General features: G+C 42.1%; 1 protein-coding gene across 1 annotated transcript in view; it reads right to left on the reverse strand.

Annotated features, from left to right (window-relative positions):
• Nucleotides 1-23138, reverse strand: part of AOAH (acyloxyacyl hydrolase) — a 73094-nt gene that overhangs the window by 43282 nt on the left and 6674 nt on the right. The window contains exons 3-6 of the mRNA XM_015618448.3: nt 15532-15627; nt 10975-11035; nt 9775-9874; nt 1793-1852 (exon numbers count right to left, since the gene is read on the reverse strand). Of these exons, the coding sequence (XP_015473934.1) occupies nt 1793-1852; nt 9775-9874; nt 10975-11035; nt 15532-15627 (317 nt within the window). The remainder of the gene's footprint in view (nt 1-1792; nt 1853-9774; nt 9875-10974; nt 11036-15531; nt 15628-23138) is intronic.

The following is a 23138-nucleotide window of genomic DNA, read 5'->3' on the forward strand; positions in this document are numbered from 1 at the left end:
ATGTGGATGCAGGGATGGCCTACCACAGCTGGGGTGTTTCTGGTTCCTCACCCACACAGACAGGTAATTTTTTCCGCTGGCAGTGAGAGCTCTCACTAAAGCCTGTGCAGGTAACAGATCATGATTTGGCAGCCTTGAGACTGGGCAGGTGATTTCCTTACTATTTCATCACATGCTGCTGCACTGGGATGGGTACATGGCTTATGCAAGCATGATTTACACTGTGTTTCTTCCTTGAGATTTTCCTCTGTGCTTCTTACTGCATTGTTTTTCTGGATCTGAAAATAACTTCAGTCTGGATGAATGGGAAACTGCAAGCTGAAGTGATGCCTCTAGAAATGTTATTATCTATTTTCCAGGTTGAAAATAAATTTCAGCCAGGGTCATTACAGGGAGCACACTAGGAATAACTGCAGGAGAGGCCTGAGCAAGTATATGATACGTTATTTAATTTGAGCTGACCTTGCACTGTGCAGGAGGGTCGGAAATAAATTGAAACCCAACTGTGACCTTTCTGCCTCCAGTCTGTTTGTCCTTCCTGCTGCCAAATAAGCAGCTAGGATCAGGAAGGGGCCAAGGGCCAATGGAAATTGAGAGAGGTATCAGGACATTGAGCAGTTTTGAGGATACGGGAGAGTTGAGGCAAAATAGGAGAGCCTATTGCACCCAAAGACTGATGCCATGCCACCCTACTCAGGACAGCCTGAAAGCATGTGGCATGCCCAGCCCAAGATGTGTCTGGCCATGTGAGGGACTCAGCCCAATATGTTAAGGGTGTAGCACATGCAAGGAAGCAAAGGAATTGTGTCCCAAGGGGCAGCATCCCCATATGGGTCCCTCTCCAGCCCCGTGCCTGCTCCCCATCTCCAGCTCACGGAGAGAACCTGCTTGACTCAGAGCATCTCGTTACAGGTGTTAGTGTGGGGACTTGCTCCAGAGAAAGAAGAATAAAAATTTCCTGTAATTTGAGTGGAAATATCAGGCCATCAGTAGCATAGCACTGAATAGGAAGGAAAAGGAGTAAGAGATCCTGCTGGTTGCTGTTCTGTGGGAGCTGAGGCCCATCTCTCCAGGGCTTTATTTATTTCTCTGGCTTTGCAATTTGGCAATTGCCCACGGCTAATTAGGCACCTCAATTTTCACTTTTGTGAGTAGCATCGCAGTAAGGATTCAGGAATAAGCAATATCAATAATTTCTTCACAAATTGTTAAAGCATTTCCTGTGCATTTAAGTGCCTGAAGACAACTGGAAGCAAACTCCAGGGCTGAACTGACTCACCTAAGTGAACCTAGCAGAATAAAAGCTGCTACCCTTCTCTGCTACCCTTTAGAGATCCTCTACAAATCTGAAAACTGTTGGTAGCAGAAGGATTACAAATCCCATTTTTCAAATTTTTGATGCAAAGCTAGCATCTCACAAATACAGGAAAAATAGAAGAATTTGCATTCAGGCCATTGTTTGCTTTTCATGCAGCCCCAAAGCACAGTTGCTCTGCCCTGAGACAGTGGGTCAGCTCATGAGGCACCCACTTACATACAGCTACAAAGTAGCTGCATTTTCCATGATTTTTTTTTTTTTATGCTCTCCCCATACTTTTGTATTTTCTCTTTATTTCTCCCTCTCTTTATTCCAGTGCCACTTGATTAAGCAGATCCTGTATCAATTAGGAGTGAGTCAGCATTCAGTTCAATGCTAATCAGGAGGATTCACAGTCAGACAAAACAAACAAGGACTCACTCCAGATAAAATTCCAGTACAGACTAAAACACCCTAATGCCATCGATCTCTTACCAGGTCCTTGGAAGTCTTCATAATTCTTTTTGCTTTTCTTATGGCAACACTCAGTCCCACCTAGGAGAGCAAGAACAAAGTGAAAAACAACCAGATCAGCCTCACAGTATCCTAACAACTTTTCTCCCCATTTCCTACCATTTTTTTTTCCTCTTTTAATATCAGTCACAGCACAGAAATGATGTATGAGTCCACAAACTCCTCATCAGTTACTTTTTATTGGACTAACAATCAATTATCCAGTCACCTTCTATGAAACTCCAGTTGCAAGAGTTCATTTATTTTGCTCCAGGGCATCATTTATTTCCCAAGGAAAAGTCCAGATCAGCTGAAGAGCTGAAATTCATATCCTGACTGCACTGCGTGAGCTGCAGAGGACATACTTCTCTAGCGACTCTTCCTGAAGGAAAACTCATCCATTAGAAGGCTAAAAGAGTGTTACTCATCTAATGTCAGTCTGACTCGCTGTGGAATGGCACAGAGGAAACATTTGCTCTTGCATGGATAAGGGTTATAGTCAGCTCAGGTTCATCCCAGCAGGGGAACATGGTATGCAGGATGGTATAAAGCAGGGAACAGAGATTGGAAGGAAAATCCCCTGCTTAGGATCCAGGAAGGTTAACTTTTTATTCTGGAAATACCTGCCCTGGAGAGCAAGTTCTTGATGACAGGGGCAAGATAGATTTTCTATTGGGTCCATGCCAGCTTGTGCTCAAGAGACATTTTGGGATACATCCACAATGTAGTTTTACTTATTGAAAGAAAGGTTTACTTAAAGAAAGAAAGAGTAGGAGAACCATTCCAAGAAAAAATCTAGGAGAGGCATCATAAGGCCGTGGGTTACCAATAAGTCAGCTACTGGTGATACACAAATAATTCCTGGAATCCCTTTGCACACAAGCTCTTTGAAGGAGCAGAGACACCATCCATGAGTGTGAGTGACAGCCAAGGAGCAGCTCTGCTGGCAGCAGCAGGACAGGTGTGCCACATGTGGTGCAGCAAGGCTGTGGTCAAATGCACCTGATGGCTGCTTGCCATGGCCAGGAGCTGCCAAACAGTGCCACAGCCCTGCTCTCCAAGCTTTCCTCAAGGCTCTGCCATTGCAAAAACCTCAACAAATACATCTTTTGCAGCTCTGGGTGCTGCCTGAAGAAATGTTGAGGCATGGGCAATAAGTGGGGGCTGTTTCTGCACCATGCTGTTAAGCGTTGACCTGGCCTTAAGAAATTTGTCTTGTGGCACAGCACAGAAAGATCACACTACTTCTCCTGCCACAAGAACTCTTCCCAGTCATGGAGGTGAGGAGATGCCCCAAATACACCCATTCCATCCAAAATATTGAACAACTGTTTATTAGCTCTGATGAACAGCACTTTCTAAGTTCAGCCATATCATTCCATAAGAAAGGATGTTCTCAGAACTCCAACTTAGGAAAAAAAATTTAAAGAAGAGACAGTCAGAGGATTCCTGGCAGGGTCAAGGTAACACCAGTGTGCTCCCTCCTGCTGCTCCATTTTCAATTTGGGACAATATTATTGTACCTCAGTGATGACAATTCCCATATGTTGTACTGCATTTATTTAGGCCACCTTCGAAAACAGGCATATCTGTGAGGAAGTAACTGAGTGGTGGCCTCTGCCCTTCCCCCTCAGCAATCAGTATGAGGAAGGCTGAAAGCATTGCCTGTTTGGTCTCCTTCAGCAGGAATAACTACTTATGTTCTGTAGGCTTTGAGAATTGGCAAAAAAACCCCAACCTTAAAATAAAAAAGGAAATAAAACCCAATTTTTTTGGAAAACATTTCAAATGGAAAAAAAAAAAAATCCAGACTACAACAAACATGTTAGCACCTGGTTTCTGCTCAAAATTGTTAGTAGGGACAAACTGTTCTGTCTGAAAATGACCTGCTATCAGTCCCTCCTGCAGCCCAGCCTAAGGACATTACTGCCAGCCTAACATCAACTGGGTCTGAGGGCTCTGAGGTAAAGTCAGCACAAGTTTATATTTATCTGGACAGAGCTACAGGAACTCAGCAAGGGGGAAAATAGGGATGCTTCAGCAAGTGCTATTATTACAGCATTTAGAAAAAAAAAAAGAAAATGTCCCTCATGTGATGGCACCTTACTGAACAGCGGCATGCCAGATTAGAATATTAAAGCAGACTTAATTTGTATTTACAGTAATCGTTGCCAGCATTTTTGTGCTGGGGATAAAATTTAGCATGTCATTATAATTGATTTAGGCAGTGATCAAAGCAAATTAATTAACCATGATATTCAAGGGTCAAAAATTTATGGTGAACAACACAAAGGGATACGGACGAATAAGCATAAGCAGCAAGGAACAGAGACTTCTAAGCCGCTGGGTTTTAATATATGTGTCACATTAATATATGTAGCTAATACATGTTTAATTCATGGTGTCTGTAGTCTTCTAAAAATCAGGGTATGTCACAAATAGATGAGAGAAGTTAGCAATGAGCCAAGACATTGTTTTCTAGTTTCTTCCCCCTGGGCAACTGCTGTCCCCAAAACCAATCATGCATCTTATGTTTGCCATAGTTATGTTGTACAATACCTGCTGCTGTCATTTCTGCAATAAAATCACTTGAGAGGCAGATGTGAAAAATGGTTTGAAATTGAGTATAATAGAAGGGAAATTCCCAGAGAAGTAGGATTTATCAATCCTTTTCTGCTGGGCAGGGTAGGAGAGACCTTTCTTGCTGACAGCAGCAGCACATGAGAAATGCATGCTTCAGAAAGCTGTGGGAACACTGCACTCAGAAAGCAGAAAACAAGGGAGGAAAAGGCTGGCTTGACCTTGCGTGTAGAAAATGCTGTCTCTGAAGCACTGAAGTTGACACCTTCTCTCACTTCACAAGTTACTTCAGCCAAGACCCCGGGTTGGACTGCAGAAGACTGGCAGCTGAAACACCCACTGGGATGAAAACACTGCTGGTTTCACTGCTCACCTGTAATCCCTGGCTGACACCAGCATGTCAAGCCTGCCACTGGAGGCCATTCTGCCCATACAACCTCTCCTGCTGCACCTTGGCTAGCAAGGAGCCTCCTCTCTTTCCCATGGCATGAGAACACCACCAAGGAGGGGGTTCCCTAGGCTTCAGCAGCTGATGGATGAGTCCTGGGGAGCAGCCAGCACCATCCACCCCAGCTGAAGCAGCCTGTCACCCTGTGTGCACAAGAGATCCAACCATGGATGAGGCTGAGGGCGGGGTGTCACTGGGATTTCATTCACTGCCTTATTTCAGTGTTCTCCACAGAGACCACGTGTTCCCAGTAATGATTTCTTTTTTGGCAAACAGATGTATTTCTCACCGCAAACAAATGCATGAACCAACTCTAATTCTCTCTCATTTATCATCCTTGTTAGCCAGCTTTTTCCCAGGAGACCAGATATTTACAAAACACTCCAAGTTTCCCTCCTAACTCATTTTCATCATCATTTAACCAAGAGTACCAAGATAGTAAAATTCTGTAAAGCGTTTTGTCAAATAGCACAGCTAAAAGAGGGATTTGTTCATGAGCAACACCTCCCTGTCCTCACACTTTTTTCTGTCACCCTCTCACCCCAAATATCTCCAAGGCTTGTTTTCGAGGGTCCTGCCTGAGACAGCTTCTACTTTGGCATGGCACAGCTGCATGCACCACTTTGAAAACCCCATGACACCCTATATCCTTTGGATTTATTTGGTGGAATGTTGGGGTGGTATGATTTGGCTTTTTGGGGTTTGGGTTTTCAGTTGGGGTAGGGTTTATTTTATTTTATTTTATTTTATTTTATTTTATTTTATTTTATTTTATTTTATTTTATTTTATTTTATTTTATTTTATTTTATTTTATTTTATTTTCTGCCAGTGAAGAGAAGCACAGGAAATGCAGAGAAACAATTAAAGAGTAGGAACTAGCACTCATACTGTGCCTTTTTCTATTACCTGTCTATAGGTAGTTTCTTCAGGGCTCAGCTGTGGCTGCAGCAGAAACTCACATTTCAGTAGCTTTTACTTGTTTCCAAAATCAAATGCTAAAAGGAAGGCATCTTGCTCCATAGGGCCTATCCTGCCTCCCAGATGCTTGCTTTACTGCTTGTGGTCTCAAAAGAAGGAAACAGGTCCCAGTCATGAGGTCTACTTTTGACTTTGCAGCCTGCTCTTAGTGAAGAATGCAGAAGCACTCCCGCCCTGGAGTTTGGTTCTGTCTCACCTCCCAGGAAGAAGCTCACATTTTTACTGAGAAAGAGGAATGAGAGATAACAGCAGGAGTATTTTTATTTTACTAACCCCAAAGGGTTTATTTTTTCCACCCGGAGTTGGTTAGCTCCTGCTTTGTCAAACAGCATGCTGACCTCGGTAATATCTGTGAGGGATGTCACTTTGTAGAAAGCCAGAGAAAGGCCTGATAGAGGGTACACAAAAAAGCTTGAGATGCTTATTCTGGCAAGAGAAAATTATAAGATCATAAGTATGTATATTTTGGCTGATGTAAAATGACTTCCACCAAAATCCTATTGATGGAGATTAAGACAAAATATGCTGAGAGGTCTCCTATAATCCAGAGCATAAAAGTGATGGGAAGCAGAAGAGGCACCTTGAAAGGCAGAAAGATGGAGTACAAACTTCCAAGACAGACTGTTTTAGTGATTGCTAGAGCACGACCACAGTGCTGAAGTCAAGCCATTATTCTGTTCCCAGCAAATCAATTTAAGTATTGCCATTTAACCAAACAGGCCAGCTGGCTTAAAACAATCTAGAGACAAGCTGAGAATAATCTTCTGCAAACCCGTTTGTTCCCAGGGCCAGAAAGGAAAGTTGGTAGGCAGTGTGTAAAACTCTTCACCCTACTTCAGCCCTTTTCACTCACTAGAGGACCATCCCTGTATTACATGACCTTATGCAGAAAGACCTCCAGCATGTCAGCTGACAAACATTTTTGGGTAAAACATTGTTCAGTCATCCTAAACCAGCTATTTTGGATGCCTGTACTCTTTTGGAGTGATGCTGCAGCCCATATTAGAATATGTGCTGTTGATATGGCTTCAACCACAAAGCACATTACAGATGTACCTGGAACCACAAAGCATTTTACTGCAGCTTCAGATACCGTCCACTTTTCAGCCACCTTTAGAAAGCCTTTACTTCTGATGTGCCCTTTTAATTTGTCTCTTTGCTTGAAGGAGACCCCAGTGTGGCCACCCTCATGCTAAAGGGCAGAGAAGGACCTTTGCTCTGCCCTACAAGCCACTGGTGCAAGGAGGGGCTCACAGGACCCATTACAGGGGACATCTGGTCACACGGTCATGCTGGTAATCCAGGAGCTGCACAGGCCCCTTCCAATCTTCCCCACCAACATCAGAGGTCTGCTCCTGGAGCTGCTTCCCAGCAGAGCAGCCCACCTTGCCCAAGCCCCAGCAACAGGGGGCTGCCCTTGCCCGGGTTGGATGCCCTTCTCCTCCAGCTCCATGCTGAGAACACTGAGCTCCATGTGAACAGAGTAATATTTTTTATTCATAATTAGAGCATAGTCTTCCAGAATAATTGCAGAGTGCTAATAGCTCCAGGCAGCTTGGCAAAAAAAAATAATAATTTGGGCTAATTTGTCAGAGACCAGGGAAGTGTGTAAAATGATGCATGTATCATTTACACAGATTGTCTCCATTAAGTAGTTTGAAAGGACTCTGAAGAAGGGGCTCTTCCTTCCTCAAAGCACACAGTCTCACCAAAGCAACAGAGCACAAACAGAAGGAAACAAACTAATGATGGAAAAAGTAGATACATGTTGATTTTTCCACCTTAGAGGTAATTAAAACCAGAACATTACACTGCCTTCCAAGGACAGGTAACACTATTTCTTTCACTCCCTTTTCCAGTGCAAATATGATACTAATTCTGGGAAAATGGGCATCCAAAAGTCTAAATGAATAAGTGAAGTACCTGAAAATCAATAGAGTTGAACAGAACAGTCATTAGTATTAAAGTCTTGTTCAAACACTCAGCAGGGGACTGCGCCAACATTTGCAGACTCATAAAACTGAAGTGATCAATCAAATTACAAACTAAAGAAGCAAATGTGAGGTAAACTGCATTTTATGCACCTGTGTCTCTGATTGTATATTAATTTTTTTCACCTATAATTCATCTTTACTCAGTCTGACTAGTCAAGAGTTACTGTGAGCAATTTATCAACCACTTGAGCATGAATTCCAACCACTGCTCTTCTCCTCCCATCTCCTCATGCTCTCTTGGGGCACAAGGAGAGACAAAAAGAAGGGCACAGTCAATGTAAAAAAAACCATTTTGTTGGTAGTGTTCCCTTATTCCTGTTGAGAAACAAATACCTTGACAGAAAGGGTTTAACTACCACTTAGAAGGGAAGGGTATTTACTTGAGCCACTCACTCAGAGGGACAGTCTCCAGGCCATGCAAAAAAAAAGAGTCCAAATTTTGTTAAAAAAAAATAAATAAACCAAAGCCCCACCATGTTCAGCTGTTTTCCTTGTGGACAGTGTACTCTGAAGCAGTTGCTGGAGGTGGAAGGAGACAACACCTCGGTCCTACACCTGCTCTGGCTGATGGTTTAGAGCTCACAAAGATGTGACAGCAACCCCATGATTGGCATCCTTTCCCCTCTGTCTGGTCAGCCTAGAATTTCCACACAGGTGTTCTCATTTCTTTGCAGGAGCCACTTTGATTGAAACAGCCCCTCTCTCCAGGCTCCTTAGCTAACTCACTGTGCAGCCATGATGAGCCCATCCTTCTCTTTAAGTTCATTGCCTGCGTCCTCTTTCACTTCAAGAGGCACCTTCTTGCACTTCTGACACTCAGCTCAGGATGGGGGATTTCTGTGGCACCTGTTTGATGAAGTTTGGGCAATATCCTGCTTGAGTCAGGTCAGTGTGGGCCCTCTCTGCTGCTTGCACTCATCTTCTTTCACCCCTGTATGGTTGCACACCCATAGATCTCCATGTTGACATATTGTGGAGCACAGACCCACACCTGCTATAAACCAAATGTTACTGCCATCCTTGGAAGGCAAGTGTTTCTTCAGAGCTTAAATACTGGCAGAACTAAATCCATCTTGGAGATGAACCGCAGATCATTGATGCCATAGAAAGATTACCTGATTTCAATGGTTGCTGGACTAGACCCTGTGTGAAACATCTCATGCAGCATGTTAGAAGATGCCTTTCTCCATCCATGTAGGGAAAAAGATTTCCAAAAATAGGTGCTGAAGTGAAAGGCTTGCTTTTCAACAGCACCAAACAACCCCCATCACTCACAGGTTTTAGTTTGACTGGAGGTACATAATAGCTGGGCTGGAAAAAATTACTCACAACCAAAAGAATCCCAAAACAAGCAGCACATGTTTAGACACCTATCCAGATATGTATCTGTGTGAGCATAGCAAAGGTCCAGGACATGCAATCAAGGACGTGCAAATGTTGTAGCAAGTAACAGTACATCAGAGAAGCGCTGGTAATTAAATATGATTTCAGCCTTTGGCAAAAGATAATGCACATTAGCTTAAACCCCTTGCACTGCAGACTAATCCAAGTCAAATAGCCCTACGTTTGCAGCAGGTAACTTGTGCCCACGCAGGCTGTCACGGCAGATCAGGCAATGCGGGGATCACTCGTCATGCTGTGGTAACGTGGTGGATGAACCTCAGCTGAGTATCTGCTTTGGAGTTATTGTACTGCTTAACAGTAAAGTCTCCACTCTTACTCTCTGATCCAGAGAATTTGGCCCTGTCACTCCCACGCACCCTCAACCCGGCTGATGATGGTCCACACAGGTAATGTGTGTTACACACCTTTTGTTCAAACAGACATTTTTTAGGAATGTCCATGCTCTAAATGTTTATTTCCTAGACAACGTGTGTGCAGTGGAAGCCTTCAAAGTGCTCAGTTCCAGCTTAAATGACATTCCACAAACAGTAGTTTTAAGAAAAGTGGGAAAACAACTCACCTTTGGAGGAGAGTAGAGATGACAAAGCGGTTGTCCTGGATCCTGTTTACACAGCCTCAAGGAATGGCAAACCACATCAGCATTCATTTCCCTGTCTATGCTGAATGAAATGGTGCATAAACAAAGACTATTATGTTTTTCTGGGCTCTTGAAAGTAGAAGCAATTTCCATGGGAAGCTAAATCTTCCCAACGCCACACAATAATCTCAGCTCACTTCACCATGGCCCATAACCGCTGCTCAGTACAGTGCTGGCTTCGAACGATTTTCTGCCACGACATCCTACTCTGCATTTAAAATTGGAAGCCAGGATGATGAAAAAGGACTTTGCTCTACATGCAGCACCTGAATCAAATGCATTATAACTATTCTAATTTTTTAATCAATCATAAGCCTGACAAAGATTTAAAGGTTAAAGTTAATGCATATGCAATTTGGCACATATGAATGTTCAATCATTAACTCCACAAAATAACCAGAAATCCTTCAAAGATCCTTAACCTTTAATCACCAAGCATGAGTGCTAGGATTGTTTCTTCCTTTTTGGGACACACCTCTGGGCTAATCAGGAATTAAATTAAAATGTTTGATTATAGCACTTCTTAGTCCTGTAAGCACGTTGCAGTTCCTTGGCTAGTTTTAAAAACAAAAATAAAAGCCCTAAGGAAGAAGAAGGTCTAGTAAAAGCTCTGTTAATTAAACTAAGAACTTTCAAAGAGGAATAAAATGACCTACATTTTATTTTTTTAATCACTTAGATTAAATAGTAGGCTTCCCCAAGAGTGCATATCAAGGTCGGGGCTGAGTACATGTAGGGGCTGACAATTAGAAAGCCTGATTAAAGGTAGAATGGAAAGCAAGAGCCAAGCAACAACAGTGTGATTTTATAGAACCTGTCTCACACACACGAGTTATTTAAATTCCTCCCTCAGCCAAATGAGCTGAATTTCAAAAGATAATTATATCAGGTGGGCCTGATCTGAGATTTAAATGGAATATCAAAATGGTTACCAGTGGCAGCCTGTGTTTATTCACTCAGGAATAGCTGTGCCAAATGCCAAACCAGAATCACTCTGAAGCATCATTGCTTTAAAAATAATGTGATTTTAGGAGTGAAATCCCTCCACTTCAGCCTGACAGCACATCTGTACATGTCAAGAACAAACTAAGCAAAAATCTGAGAGGACACAGGAATACTTACAGTTCAGCTATGTGGGGTCCGTAGAGTTCAGCAAGCACATAACAGAAACCTTGCAGTTTTTCTAGAAAACATAATAATTTATTTTTTTAAGTAACTGAGCATGGTGAAACTGGTTTCATAGCAGCCCTATATAGAAGCAGTTGGTTCATTAAGGTGAGTGCTGATTTACCTTAAGTGAAGGCATGCGCATCTGTGACCTCAGTGTAGAACCAGAAAATGGGAAAATCTGAATTTCTAATCTTGCATAAAATCCTCCTGGCCTTAGGTAAGTCACATGATAAAGACTAATATGGATAACAAGCTCTTGTTAATTTTTCTGCATATGGCATAATGGAAAAGTTAAAAGAAACTGTGCATGTCACAGCATCTTCTAAACAACTTAAACAAACATCTCAGTCGGTTTGGAAAAAGAAAGAAAACCATCACATAAAGCACAGAAAGTGATGTTGGGCTTGATGCTACTCCTAGAACTGCTTGGGAGCTTCTGGGGGCTTATGGAATTAAGAGAACATGTTTTGTGTAGAGCAGGAGTTGTGCAGGAGTAATTGTATTCAAAGTAATACCTGACACTTTCCATTTGGCTTCCTTTCACAGTCTACAGCCGTGTGCCTTTTTGGGATGCTTGCTCAGGTGGTTTCCTTAATATCTGTGAAGCATGTTGTCGATAAGATAGTTCATCAGAGATTTCTTTAAGGTGCTGTTGTAAAAGAACAGGTGATCCATGCACCTGAACAAAGACCCTGAGGAAGAGTGGGGGTTTGAATACAAGCAGGGCACGGATCTGACAGTTCCGTGAAGGAAAACTGTCTGTTTCTTGGCTTGAACAGACTAAAGCTGGTTAACCATGCACACATCCTGCAAAGGAGGTGTGAAACCTTGCTCCAGCTTGGGTGGTGCTGTGAGATGTCATAAGAGACATTCACACAGTGAATGTGAACACAAGGTTCACACAAGTGCCTTGACAACAAACTTGCAGCTCCTCCAACTCCTTAGAGTTGTCGTTTTCTCTTGCACCTCCATTACCCAGCCAGATAACTATTTGTACCTGGGGAAGAAAGCACAGAGCATTCTCATCTTTCCCAGAGAAAAGCCATAGAAACACATGAAACAATCACTTCCCTCCAACTTTGGGCTGAATATTCCATTTTAACAAGTGTCAGGCTGGACGTGCCCAGGGCCAGGGGGCTGCTGCATGCAGGGTGGGTAGGTTTGCTGTGGGGATGTACAGATCCTTGTGGCAGGGTTTGGTGGGCATGGGTGTGCTCCTGCTCCCACAGCTGCTCTCCTGCCAGGATTGCAGGCACCCCAGCTGGCAACCTGCACCTGAGAAAGGAGGACTGGCACCAGAAAGGTGTATCAGGGAAAGAAGAGATAATTTCCCCAGCACTCTCCGACTCATGGTGTTGCAGGCAGCTCCTGTAACTACAGTAGCTGATTTTTCTCATCCCATGACTGATGTTTTATTTCAATCAAGTTATTAGCTTCATTTCTTTGCCTCCTTTGCAGCATAACTCCTCACTATTGTCTCTTTAGAAGCAATCTGCAAGTAAAAATTGGTCTCCTGACTAGAATTAGATTTTATTCTTGTTCACCTAAAATGAAGGAAGTCGCAGACATCAATAACCCTGTGTTTGGCATCACTGCTGATTAGAACATCCTCTGATGAGGCTTGCCAGTGGGGTATCTGGCTCCCTAAAGTAGCCTGCAGGCAAACATAGCTGGCTTCCCCAACATCTCCCCAGTGCATCACAAGTGATGGTCTCCTTATGAGTTTCCCAAACCAGCTGGCTTCCACAACATTTTTGTCTCTGGAGGAGCCAGCTGGCTGCTGTAACCTCTCCTGGTGTCTGAGAAGAGAGGAGAGTTCGACTGCCTATCAGCTCTGGGGAGCTGATGGAGGTGTTTTGCTGGTCACACTGGTTTCCTATGCATATAGGAAACTTAATGTTTAATTACCCCATAGTGTAAAAAATGATGGGAGTTAAAAGGAATAGTAATAATGTTAAATTATCATTGAGCACATAAAGTCCTCTTGGAAGATTCAGGTGCCATTCAGGCTTTGGCTTTCAACAAAACACCAAGACCAAAGCCACAGACAATGTTTACAGGACTTGCCATTGGAGCCAGGCTGTATTCGTGTGTTTGCAAACCTCAGCTGACACACACAAGGAGAGGATATTGCAGAGAGAAATCTCTGTTAGGAAGATACAGTGTAAGTCAGAAAACAGGGAGAGAAAAAGACAAAAAATGATGAATAACTGTGGGTGTTCAGGGGCAAGAAAAAAAGCTTAAACAAAACTAAATGATGGAAAAATTAGAGAAACTGTAGAGTATACTTGCTTCAGGTACAAGACATCCCCTAAGATCCCTTAGATCCCCTAAGAACTGTCTGGAAGGTTTTCCTATATAGCTTCATAGTCCTGGAAACACAAATGCTGGCTGAATCCCAGAGGACAAATATTTGCAAAAAAGATGCTATTATCATGTTGCCATTTGCACTTGAGCTCTAAGGTGTTTACACAGCAGTGGTCAACACAGAAGCAGAGCATGACTCAGAGGCAAAGCTGGAGGCAGAGGGTCTCAAAGCACATTTCAGGTATCAGACACCTCTGTGTCATCAAGCAGACAGTCAGTATCCATGTAAACATACATTCATGCTAACAGCACCTCTTACATTGCAAATACTGCCCCTTCCCCCAGACCTGGCCCTTCTACCTGCTCAGGAACCTTTTTTGCTCGTGACATTACTGTTCTTATTCTCATAGGTTTATTTGCCATGTCGATTGAATCACACACATTGCAAGCATTTCCATACAAATGAGGCTGTGGTTCTGTTTTCTACACAACCTGTGAGATTGAGTGGGACTGACAGGTACTGAAATTTTCTCTCTTTTTCTCTAAGCATTTTTTATTCTTGAACATCACATAACTTTACAGAAGGCTTGATCCAAACCTGACTTGATTGTAATCAGAATTATAGGAGGCTCTAAAAAAACCCCACTTTCGAGGGGTTTTGGAGTCCTACTCCTTTTTATGCCTTAAGAAAAGCCTCGCTGCCTTTAATTTGTTGCTGTTATTCCTGCCATCGATTGTAGGCATGTGCATAATAATGAAATTGTTTCTCCATGTGAAATGCATGACCTGCTTTAGTATGCTTGCTCCTCATGAGCATCCAAAGCTTTTCTACTGTTTAAAGCAGTAAGAGGAAGCTGTTGGTTCCTGCTGGGCTGCAGTGTTCACCTCCCAGGAGAGGATAAATCGGGTTACACTCTAGCTCCCATACAATCCATAGGATTTTTCACTCCTTTCAAGTTCAGGGTCAGGGTTTTTTTTCTACTGGGTATATCCATGCATCTCAGAAGGTAACTGGATTATACAGATTCAACTAAAGGGATAATAGGATTTTATATGTGTAAAGAATGACAGCTGAAAAGAAATATCTTGACATGTCAGAAGAACAAGGTCCACTGAGTGAATCATGAACACAGAGCTAGCATGTCATAATTTAAAGAAGAAAATTGTATTTTAATAGCAGGATCAGTGCTTCTAATTGCAACTTCATGGTTATGTGCCTGTAATTTAAAACACTGAGGATATGACTTATGGAATAGAAATCAGATAAGCGTCATTCTATCAATGAATCCTAGCAATTAGCTCCCTGCCCCATTCTGCCTTGGGAAATCCTCCCTTGGAAAGGAGGGAATTAATATTCTACACATGGCTTCTGTGAAACTAGGGTCTACAGAGCAAGATGGTTTCTCAGAGATACAATTAATGAAATCATATAAAAATGACATTTTAATGAAGAATCCTAAGCCATCTTTTTACATTAATAATATGAAAAAGATATCATGAATGTGAGATCTAGTTACTTAAATAGTTATAGGATTGGTCTGTGAGGCACAAAGCTATTCTGGCATTCAAACTCTTCTCTATTTAGGGGTGTGCACATGGAGCTCCAACCTCCTTTGGGTAGATAAAATAAGGGGCAGAAAAAGGGGAGTCTTATATATAGTGACATGGAATAGCTGCTGCTTTTGAAATTTGTATCACCAATTACATATCAGTAGCTTTTCTGTGCACACCAAATGCTCACATCTCACACCTGTCAGCCTCATCTCATTTTAAAAATTTTACAATAGCAGTTCCCATACCTGCTGAAAACATTTTCATCTTCACTGTTGCTATAAAGACCCGTATCAACAAGCAGGAGGAGTAGTGGGGCATACAGTGAATCTATTCTTAAGCTGCTAACAAAGAGACAAAGAGGAGAAAAAGGAAGGGAACTGGTCTGCATGTGTTGGTGCTCACATGTGCATGGAGCTTAATATAGCCCCATTCACTCCAACTTGGGGACAAAATCCCAGCTCTGAATCTAAGTGAAGTCTTGTCACTGACTTTCCTGTAAATAGCAACTTGCTATCTCCCAGCTACACGCATCTGAGATACTGCACAAGAGGTGGATAAAGTTTTTTTCAGGCTTCCCATGCGAGTTTTTAATTAACAGGGAGATACATCAGCGCCGACGCGACATATGGCGCATTATTTGGTACTTACCAGGTATGTAGTCACACAGTTTCTCCACGGCTGCCTTTACTGTGCTGTTGTGCCACTGTGCAAGCTGCTCGATGACAGACACCACAAGCACACATCCTTGCAGAAAACAAAAAAACAAGAAGAAGGAACGCCGTTACTGGGGAAATGTTAGGAAGTGCCCTGCACCACAGAAGTGTTTCTGGCATCTTTGGGCATTTCATTTCTAGAGATGCTCCATGGCAGATAGGTGTTCAATCAGTGAATTCCTGTCTTCATTCAAACCTTGTAAGCTACTAGAGAGGAGGCTGCTGATTCCAGAGGAGCACACAGAACAGTCTGGCTTTTACAGCACTGTATGATGCTCCTGGCAAAAATGACTCCATTCTTTCAAGGTTGAAAATTGAGGAGTCAAGGGGATAGCCACTGTTACATCTGCCTGCTTGGTCACCTGCCCTCTCATTTTATCTCTCAAGGAAAAAGGCACAGGCCTGTACTTAACAGGACTTTTATACCTCTCCACACAAGCCGCACAGAGAGGTACTAAAACCGGAAACCAAATGTTTGTGACTGCCTGCAGAAGAGAAGTCACACCACAGATGTATGTGCTGGCCATGACAGAGCACCCATGGCATCACTTCGTCACAGACTTTCCTGTGATGCTCAGTGATGCTCAGCGCACACAGGGCTGCTGAGCCCAGATACACATTTGTTAAAACCAAAATGTCTCCACAGTTCATTCTGCTCTGCTTCTGTGGCTGGAAAGAAACCACTTCCTATGACCTATGAATTTGGTTATTTCTCATCACTAATCTGGGTGTGAACAGGGCTAGCAAAGTGTTTCTTGAGATGCGCATCACTTTTCCCTTTGCTGTTTTGGGGATTAAATAGATTCAATGTCATCCCCATAGAACAGTCATTCAAAATCCACAAGATTTCGAATAATTTTGAGCATTCATTTCAACTCAATTTTAATTTGCTGTAGGTCAGCACTGTGCTTTCTCTGCAGTGGCTTCACTGTTTTATGAGAAATACAGCTTTGGCGATGCCAAGTCTGCCCACTGTAGTCAGGCCTGGCAGCCGGAGTGATGCCCTGCCTAGAGTCAGAGCCCCTGCAAGAGAGGCAGGTATCCCAGGCAGACAGGAGACAAGGAGCCAGGTGCCTGGAATAAAGATTTCTCTTTGAAATCCCTATAACTGAATACCAGTTCCTCTCCTGTGCAAGCAATCTCATCTCTAAGACTTGTTCTAGCAGGGTCTAGAAATGGAGGTGAGCAGCAGCAATTTGATGTGATGCAGACTCAACTTTTTCCAAACCTCAGGAACACTAGTGTTCAGGTTTTCAGACTGGCCCAGCTCTTCAAAGTGAGCTTCTAAATTCCTTCCAAGCATCCCTACCAATGTGCTATTAAATCAAAGTGCTGTTTTTAAACATAAATAGCTCTGATGTTTCTATGGCAAGTAAAGGAGAAGGTTTTTACTTACAAAAGAGCAATTGGAACTTGCTGTAGAACCAATATTTTTGACTCTTCTATTACTTCTTCTATCCAGAAGAAATTGCAGTGAATTTGTCACCTCTTTTGCAGGGATAAAAGCCCACTTCTCCTTACTTATTAAATAAAAAGTTCACTCAAAATCCTCTGCAGAATGATTTATAAAGCATGCTAAGAACCATTACCTTCAGTCAGCCTAAAAGAATAGAGGAATAAATGGAGATCTATACAACCAAGAAAAGCCCTAAAGCAAGAAGTCCTTCTTTTCTGCCCCTTCCCCAACTCCCCAGATAGCCAGAGGCTAACTAGGCCCAGGAATTAACAGCTAATTAAAAACAGAGTAGCTGGGAAAAAAAATAGTTGAATAAAAAAGACCTAAACTAAAAATAAAGGGAAGGTCCAAGATGAAGGGTATAGCATGTTCAGCTCTTGGTCTCAAAGAACAGGCCCAGCCTCTCAGGTCCAGCTTTAACTTTACTACAGCCTTATCATAAAATAGTTTGGGTTAGAAGGGACCTTTCTAGTCCAAGCTCCCTGCAGTGAGCTGGGTCATCTTCACCTAGATGGGGTTGCTTAGAGCCCTGTTCTAACCTGATCTCAAATGTTTCCAGGGATAGGACAGCCAATACTCCCACAGGGTGGATGTTAAAGAGAGCAAGAGACTTCAGCTGTTTTAGTGCAAATCATGCCCTGCCTCAGGGGCAGAAAGCAGACCCTGGCTCCTTTGCCAGGGTAGTGTAGTAATAGCCTTGCTGGACTGACTCCAGCCTTTAGCACTGAGATGGCACTGCACATCCTGAAAACACACCATAACAAGTCTAAAAGTCATTACATAAAGGCTATGCTATTAATGCACATGAACAACCTACAGACAACAGGGACTACCCTTCCCCTGGCTTCTATGTCTATTTTATTCATGAGGATGGAGGCCCAGAAAAATTAAATTACCTAAATGATAACCTAACCGCAAAACCACACAATCTTTCTGTGTCTCCCTTCCTACTCTTACCAAGGTCAGATGTTCATCTATCAATCTTGCTGTCTAGAAGTCAGAAAGACAAAAAGGAGTCCAAGCAGACAGACAGGGGGAAGCTAATCCTTTCATATTTCATATCATGAAAGGTGCACAGCTTTTGATGTTTTACCTCTCATTCTTTTGCATCATGAGCTTGAGGATTCTGTAGAATCATAGAATTGTTTAGGTTGGAGTTGACAGTGTCACCCACTGCAGCAGAGAGAAGTGTTGCTCCTTTTGCCTGTGCTGTGTAACCCAGTGCTCCTGCACCTGCAGCCAGGGGCTGCAGAAAAAAGGGATTCTGGACAAACAGCTCAAAACCCAAGAAGCTGGGCTGAGGATAAAAATACCACTGATAGTTCCATTTTCTCTGTTATACAACAGGACAGTTTCCACTGAAGATGTATGTTTCTCTCACATGTTTGTCAAAGTACCACAGAGAGAGTGAGAAAAATAAACAGGCAAAACCAGCTATTTTTGGTTCACCTCTGCAAAAGGGAAACAGAATTCTTAATCACAAACACAATAATGGAGGTAGCCCCAGTCAAGGAGCAGTCTCACAGTAATTAAAAGAAAATTTTTCATGTTGATTAAGTCAGATAGACACCTTTGTGTCTATTGAACCAGACCCAAAGGCAAATCTACTTCACATGAGGATTAACAGAGCCAACACTGAGTCTGAGCAGTACTTAATGCTGTACCTCAGGCTTCTAGATGCTACATGAATATAAATAACAATAATAACAGCCTGACTACTTGGGAAAAAACCCACAGAGCTGAACTTCAAAATGTTTGCTCTCATAAACTCATCATCATCATCAGAGAGGATGTTTCTGCTCGTGCTATTACACCTTCCCCACTTCAGGCACCTGCAGACCACGCCTTGGTTATCCAAATGCTCCCCTCTCAAATGCAGCTATTCCACAAGAAATGCCACGCTCCATGGGATGAGCTGATAGAGAAAGTCTTGGCTGATTTTCTAAAGGATCTGCTGCTCCTTAGGCACCACAACTGGAGTCTCTGGAAGTGAATTTGGAGGGTCTCCTGGCCCTCTGGTAGGAAAGATGCTCCCAGGGAACACATTCCACCACCATGTGTTCTTGGTTGATCTGCCCTCCCCATCTATCTGGGCTTTGATCAGTTGCCCTTGGTTGCCCTCTCCTTACTCCTTGTGGTCTGCTGCCTTGAGCTGTGCCCTGGGGGATGCTTACTTATGTGTTGGTTCTGCTGACCTCAAAGCCTTTCATTTAAGCTGATGTCAGGGTTTTTGGGTTGATGTGAGCTGTTTTTGGGCTGGGGATTCTAAAATACTCAGGAATAAAGTTGAAGCCTGTGAGGAGGGAGGAGGAATGTCCTAAGGGGACTCATTGCAGCAGAGGCAGCCTAATCTAGGCTCTACCTAGGCTCCCTGGTTTTTATCATGGAAACATGCTTCCCCAGTAATTCAGATTTATCCTCTAGGAGGACTTATCTCTGGTGTTGGGCTATGGGTAAAACTTCAAGAGGTCAGTGTCTATAAATGAAAGTTAATTCAGAGTATCCTTGCTTTTACTACAAACCTGCTCTCTTTTTATCATCTTCCTCTGGATTGAGCGGCAGGAAGAGAAATGCAGACCAGTTATGCTAGTTTTTAATGGGTCTTAATTCCACTGGCTAAAAATGGAAAACAATTATATATCTAAAAAGGGCAGGGGGAAATCAGATGTCTTTGACTGTAAAAATCTCACTGCTTTAATTGCTTATGACATGTGCAAGAATATAAACTTTTTACTACTCTGGCATCAGTAGAAAAGCACGTCCAGATCTGGCCAGTTGTTAGCAGCTATTGCTTGCTTTTAATTTACTAGATATTTAGATGTGATTAATTTCTCATCATGAGCTGGACACATATAAGGCAATGTAATTGGGCTTCATCATTAAATAAAGCTCAATTTTTATTTTTTTTTACAGTTGCACAAGACTTTCTTTAGAAACAACTTTCAGTAAGTTGATTCTGCTGTCTCACTTCAATAATAGGTTTCAATACCTTGACAGGCTGAAGGATGCTTTTCTCTGAAAGAAATTCATTGGCATTATCATACCTACCAGGCATTAGAAACTAGACTCTGGTATTAATAAATGCCTGTCGCTTTTAGCAATGGCTTGTCCCATCTGCTATTAATTTCTGAAGAGATAAGACAAGACCATAACCATTTTGCTCAGTGCAGTAAGGTGAAAACTCACACATCAGGAAGTACTTCTTTTCATATATTTGAAGGTAGTGTGTAATAAAAAAATGCCATTTCCAATAAGCTCAGGAAAAAAAAAAATCATACCCCAATAATAAAATCAGAACTAGAGGAATTCATTGCTTAGCTGTAAAGCCTCTGGCAGTTTGAGCAGACTATTTAACTTAATCCACTTCTGCCGCACAAGTTTGAAAGGCTCTATAATTAGAATTATACCTAGGGATGTCAAAAAGTATCTGGATAGTGAAAGCTGCCTCTCTAAGTTTCAGATTTGTAGGTATATTTGTCTGAGTAGAACTCTGTTAAATGGGTTTTCTGGCACTTGGCACATCTCCTTTGCCATCCTTTGCTGATGTTTCTGGACGGTGGATTTCTTTCTCACCCCTCCAGCCATAAATTAAATGCACTCCTAGAATACCAGGAAGACATAAGTCCAAAAAATGGCCATGGACACAAATAGCTCTCTTCAAATCCTGCTGACCAGGCTGTGGCCACCCTAAGGCCACTCTGCTCCTCATAGAGTCAAACTGGAGCTTTGCTTGGTGACATGGCAAATTTCTGCCTCAAAAATCTGTCTGCTCCAGCAAGGCTCCACGTACATGAAGCTGTTGATCACATTCCTGGCTTTATACAGAAGATGAAGACTTTCCCAAAACACAGTCTTAGCTTCTTCCATTTATAGACCATCCTAAGCTCCAAGGCATCTCTTAAAGATTAAAGGTGAGGAGACCCAGGAACCTGTCTACAAAAGAGGATATTGCTACTCCTTGTGCTGAAGCTGTTGTTCTGGCATAAAAACACCTCTTTCCAAATTCGTCTAATCCAGTTCCAGTTCAACTTGGAACAAGACATTCCTCTTTGAAATTCACATGGGGAGCTAATATGAAATAAGGTTTTCCCCTCTGAGAATGGGACATCCACATGACTATTCGAGGCACAGGCAGACCATGGTTATGCAAAGTTACAATATGGGAATGTTTTCTTTTTCATATAATCATAGAACGGTTTGGGCCAAAAGGGACCTTAAAGATAATCTAGTTTGAACTTCCCAGTCCTGGGCAGGGACACCTTTCACTGCACCAGGTTGCTGAAAACCCCATCCAGCTTGGCCTTAAACACTGCCAGGGATTGGGCTTCCACAACTTCTCTGGGCAACTTGTGCCAGCACCTCACTTACTACATATTCCTTTCATAACAGGGCCCAATAGCCATATTGCCTTCCTGCACTATGTCTCATTACTGACCTGACACTTTCAAAGAACAGCCCTTTATAACCTCAAGATTTCATTCCAGCAATTGGAATGAAATCTTTAATTAATCTTTAATTGCAATTGAAATATTCAGCTCAAATGACATAACCGTATATGCAAAGTAAGGACACTTCCCATATACAGCCAGAGGATTTGTTGCTTTGAAAGGTAATTTGGAAATGGATCTGAGTGATAAGGTCTTTTAACTCAGACTTTGTTTCCCATCCCATTTGCAGAATTAATGTATTTTACAGAGGTACTGAGGTGATGGAACATAATTATAGGTATCCATATTCAAATATGTTGGCATATACAAGACCCATTCACCCTTAATTTGCTAAGTCTTATGAAATATCTTGGAAATACTAAATAGTACACTATTAACAGACCTGTCACTAGGCATTAAATTACACATAGTGTAGTGGCTAAGGACATTTTTGATATATTAATATCTAAATAGCAGCATTGTGAGTGCATTTGTAACAAATTCCAGCAAAGCCTGGAATACCAGTTATTATTTCTGTTGCTCATGCGAAGCAGTGGGCCACCTCAGGCACCCTAACTTCAGAGTCATTCATTTCTGTTCCATTTAGGCATACAACAAGGACTCTGATACAGCTTTGATAGTACAGAAAATTCAGTTTCCATCTAGAGGAAGACTCTGGTATCCATACCTGGCAACCAAATGTATCCCTAGTGTTTCCTATATTACACTTTAAAGAGCCCTATTAAAAAAATATATATATAACCTCAGGCATTTCCAATAGAAATTTTTTTGTATTAATTAATATGAAAAAATAGCTGTGTATGTATGTGTGACACTAACATACTTTTCTTTTCCAAATCAGGAAAGGGTATTGAAAGTCTACTGAAGCCCTGATGCTGGCAGGAGGTGTTAATGGAAGTGGATAACTTTATCCTTATTGCAAAGGCTTCACCATTTCAGGATTCTGAATGCAAGAAACCTTTTTTTCAGATATACAGTTCCTAAAAGCAGTAAAAGTGATTGCCTTAAACATGAGCAGTAGTTCTCTGTAGGGTTAACACACAAACAAGAGTGAGAGGCACACACGTGGGAATCCAGACATACAATCAATAAAATGATTATTATACTCAAGGCAACCATCAGTAATGTAAAATGTACAAAGCTACCCATGTCTACAAATGGACATAGATGTGATTGTGCACTTACACACACACAGATATGGATGTGTTGGCATGCTGAGCACATTTTTCATTGTGATCAATAGATGTATTTACATTTTACAGTCATAAGCTTTCAGTAATACTTGGGGTGGTTTTGAAAAAGAAATTTTTACCAATAGTTGCTGAAAAGTTGCTGAGTGGTTGCTTTAGTTTCTCTACTGTACTATTCCCATGCCTGTGTTTGTTCTAGCTAAAGTACAATCATAGAGAAAAATGTTATGGTCAAATTCAGTATTTATGGCTGATCATCAGGTCAAACTTTGTTGCTGATTAAATGGAGCAATGCTGGTGAAGTGAGCAGAGCTGCTATGGCTTGGAACTGACTTAGCTGCAATCAAAGTCGATTCCCAGCCTTTTAGAGTAAAATACATTGCAGCGCTACACTGATATTGGGCAAGGCTTTTTTACAGAACTCACTGAGCTGTAAATTATACGTTCT

The sequence above is a fragment of the Parus major genome, chromosome 2 (assembly GCF_001522545.3).
Source record: "Parus major isolate Abel chromosome 2, Parus_major1.1, whole genome shotgun sequence".
Taxonomy (NCBI): Eukaryota; Metazoa; Chordata; class Aves; order Passeriformes; family Paridae; genus Parus; species Parus major.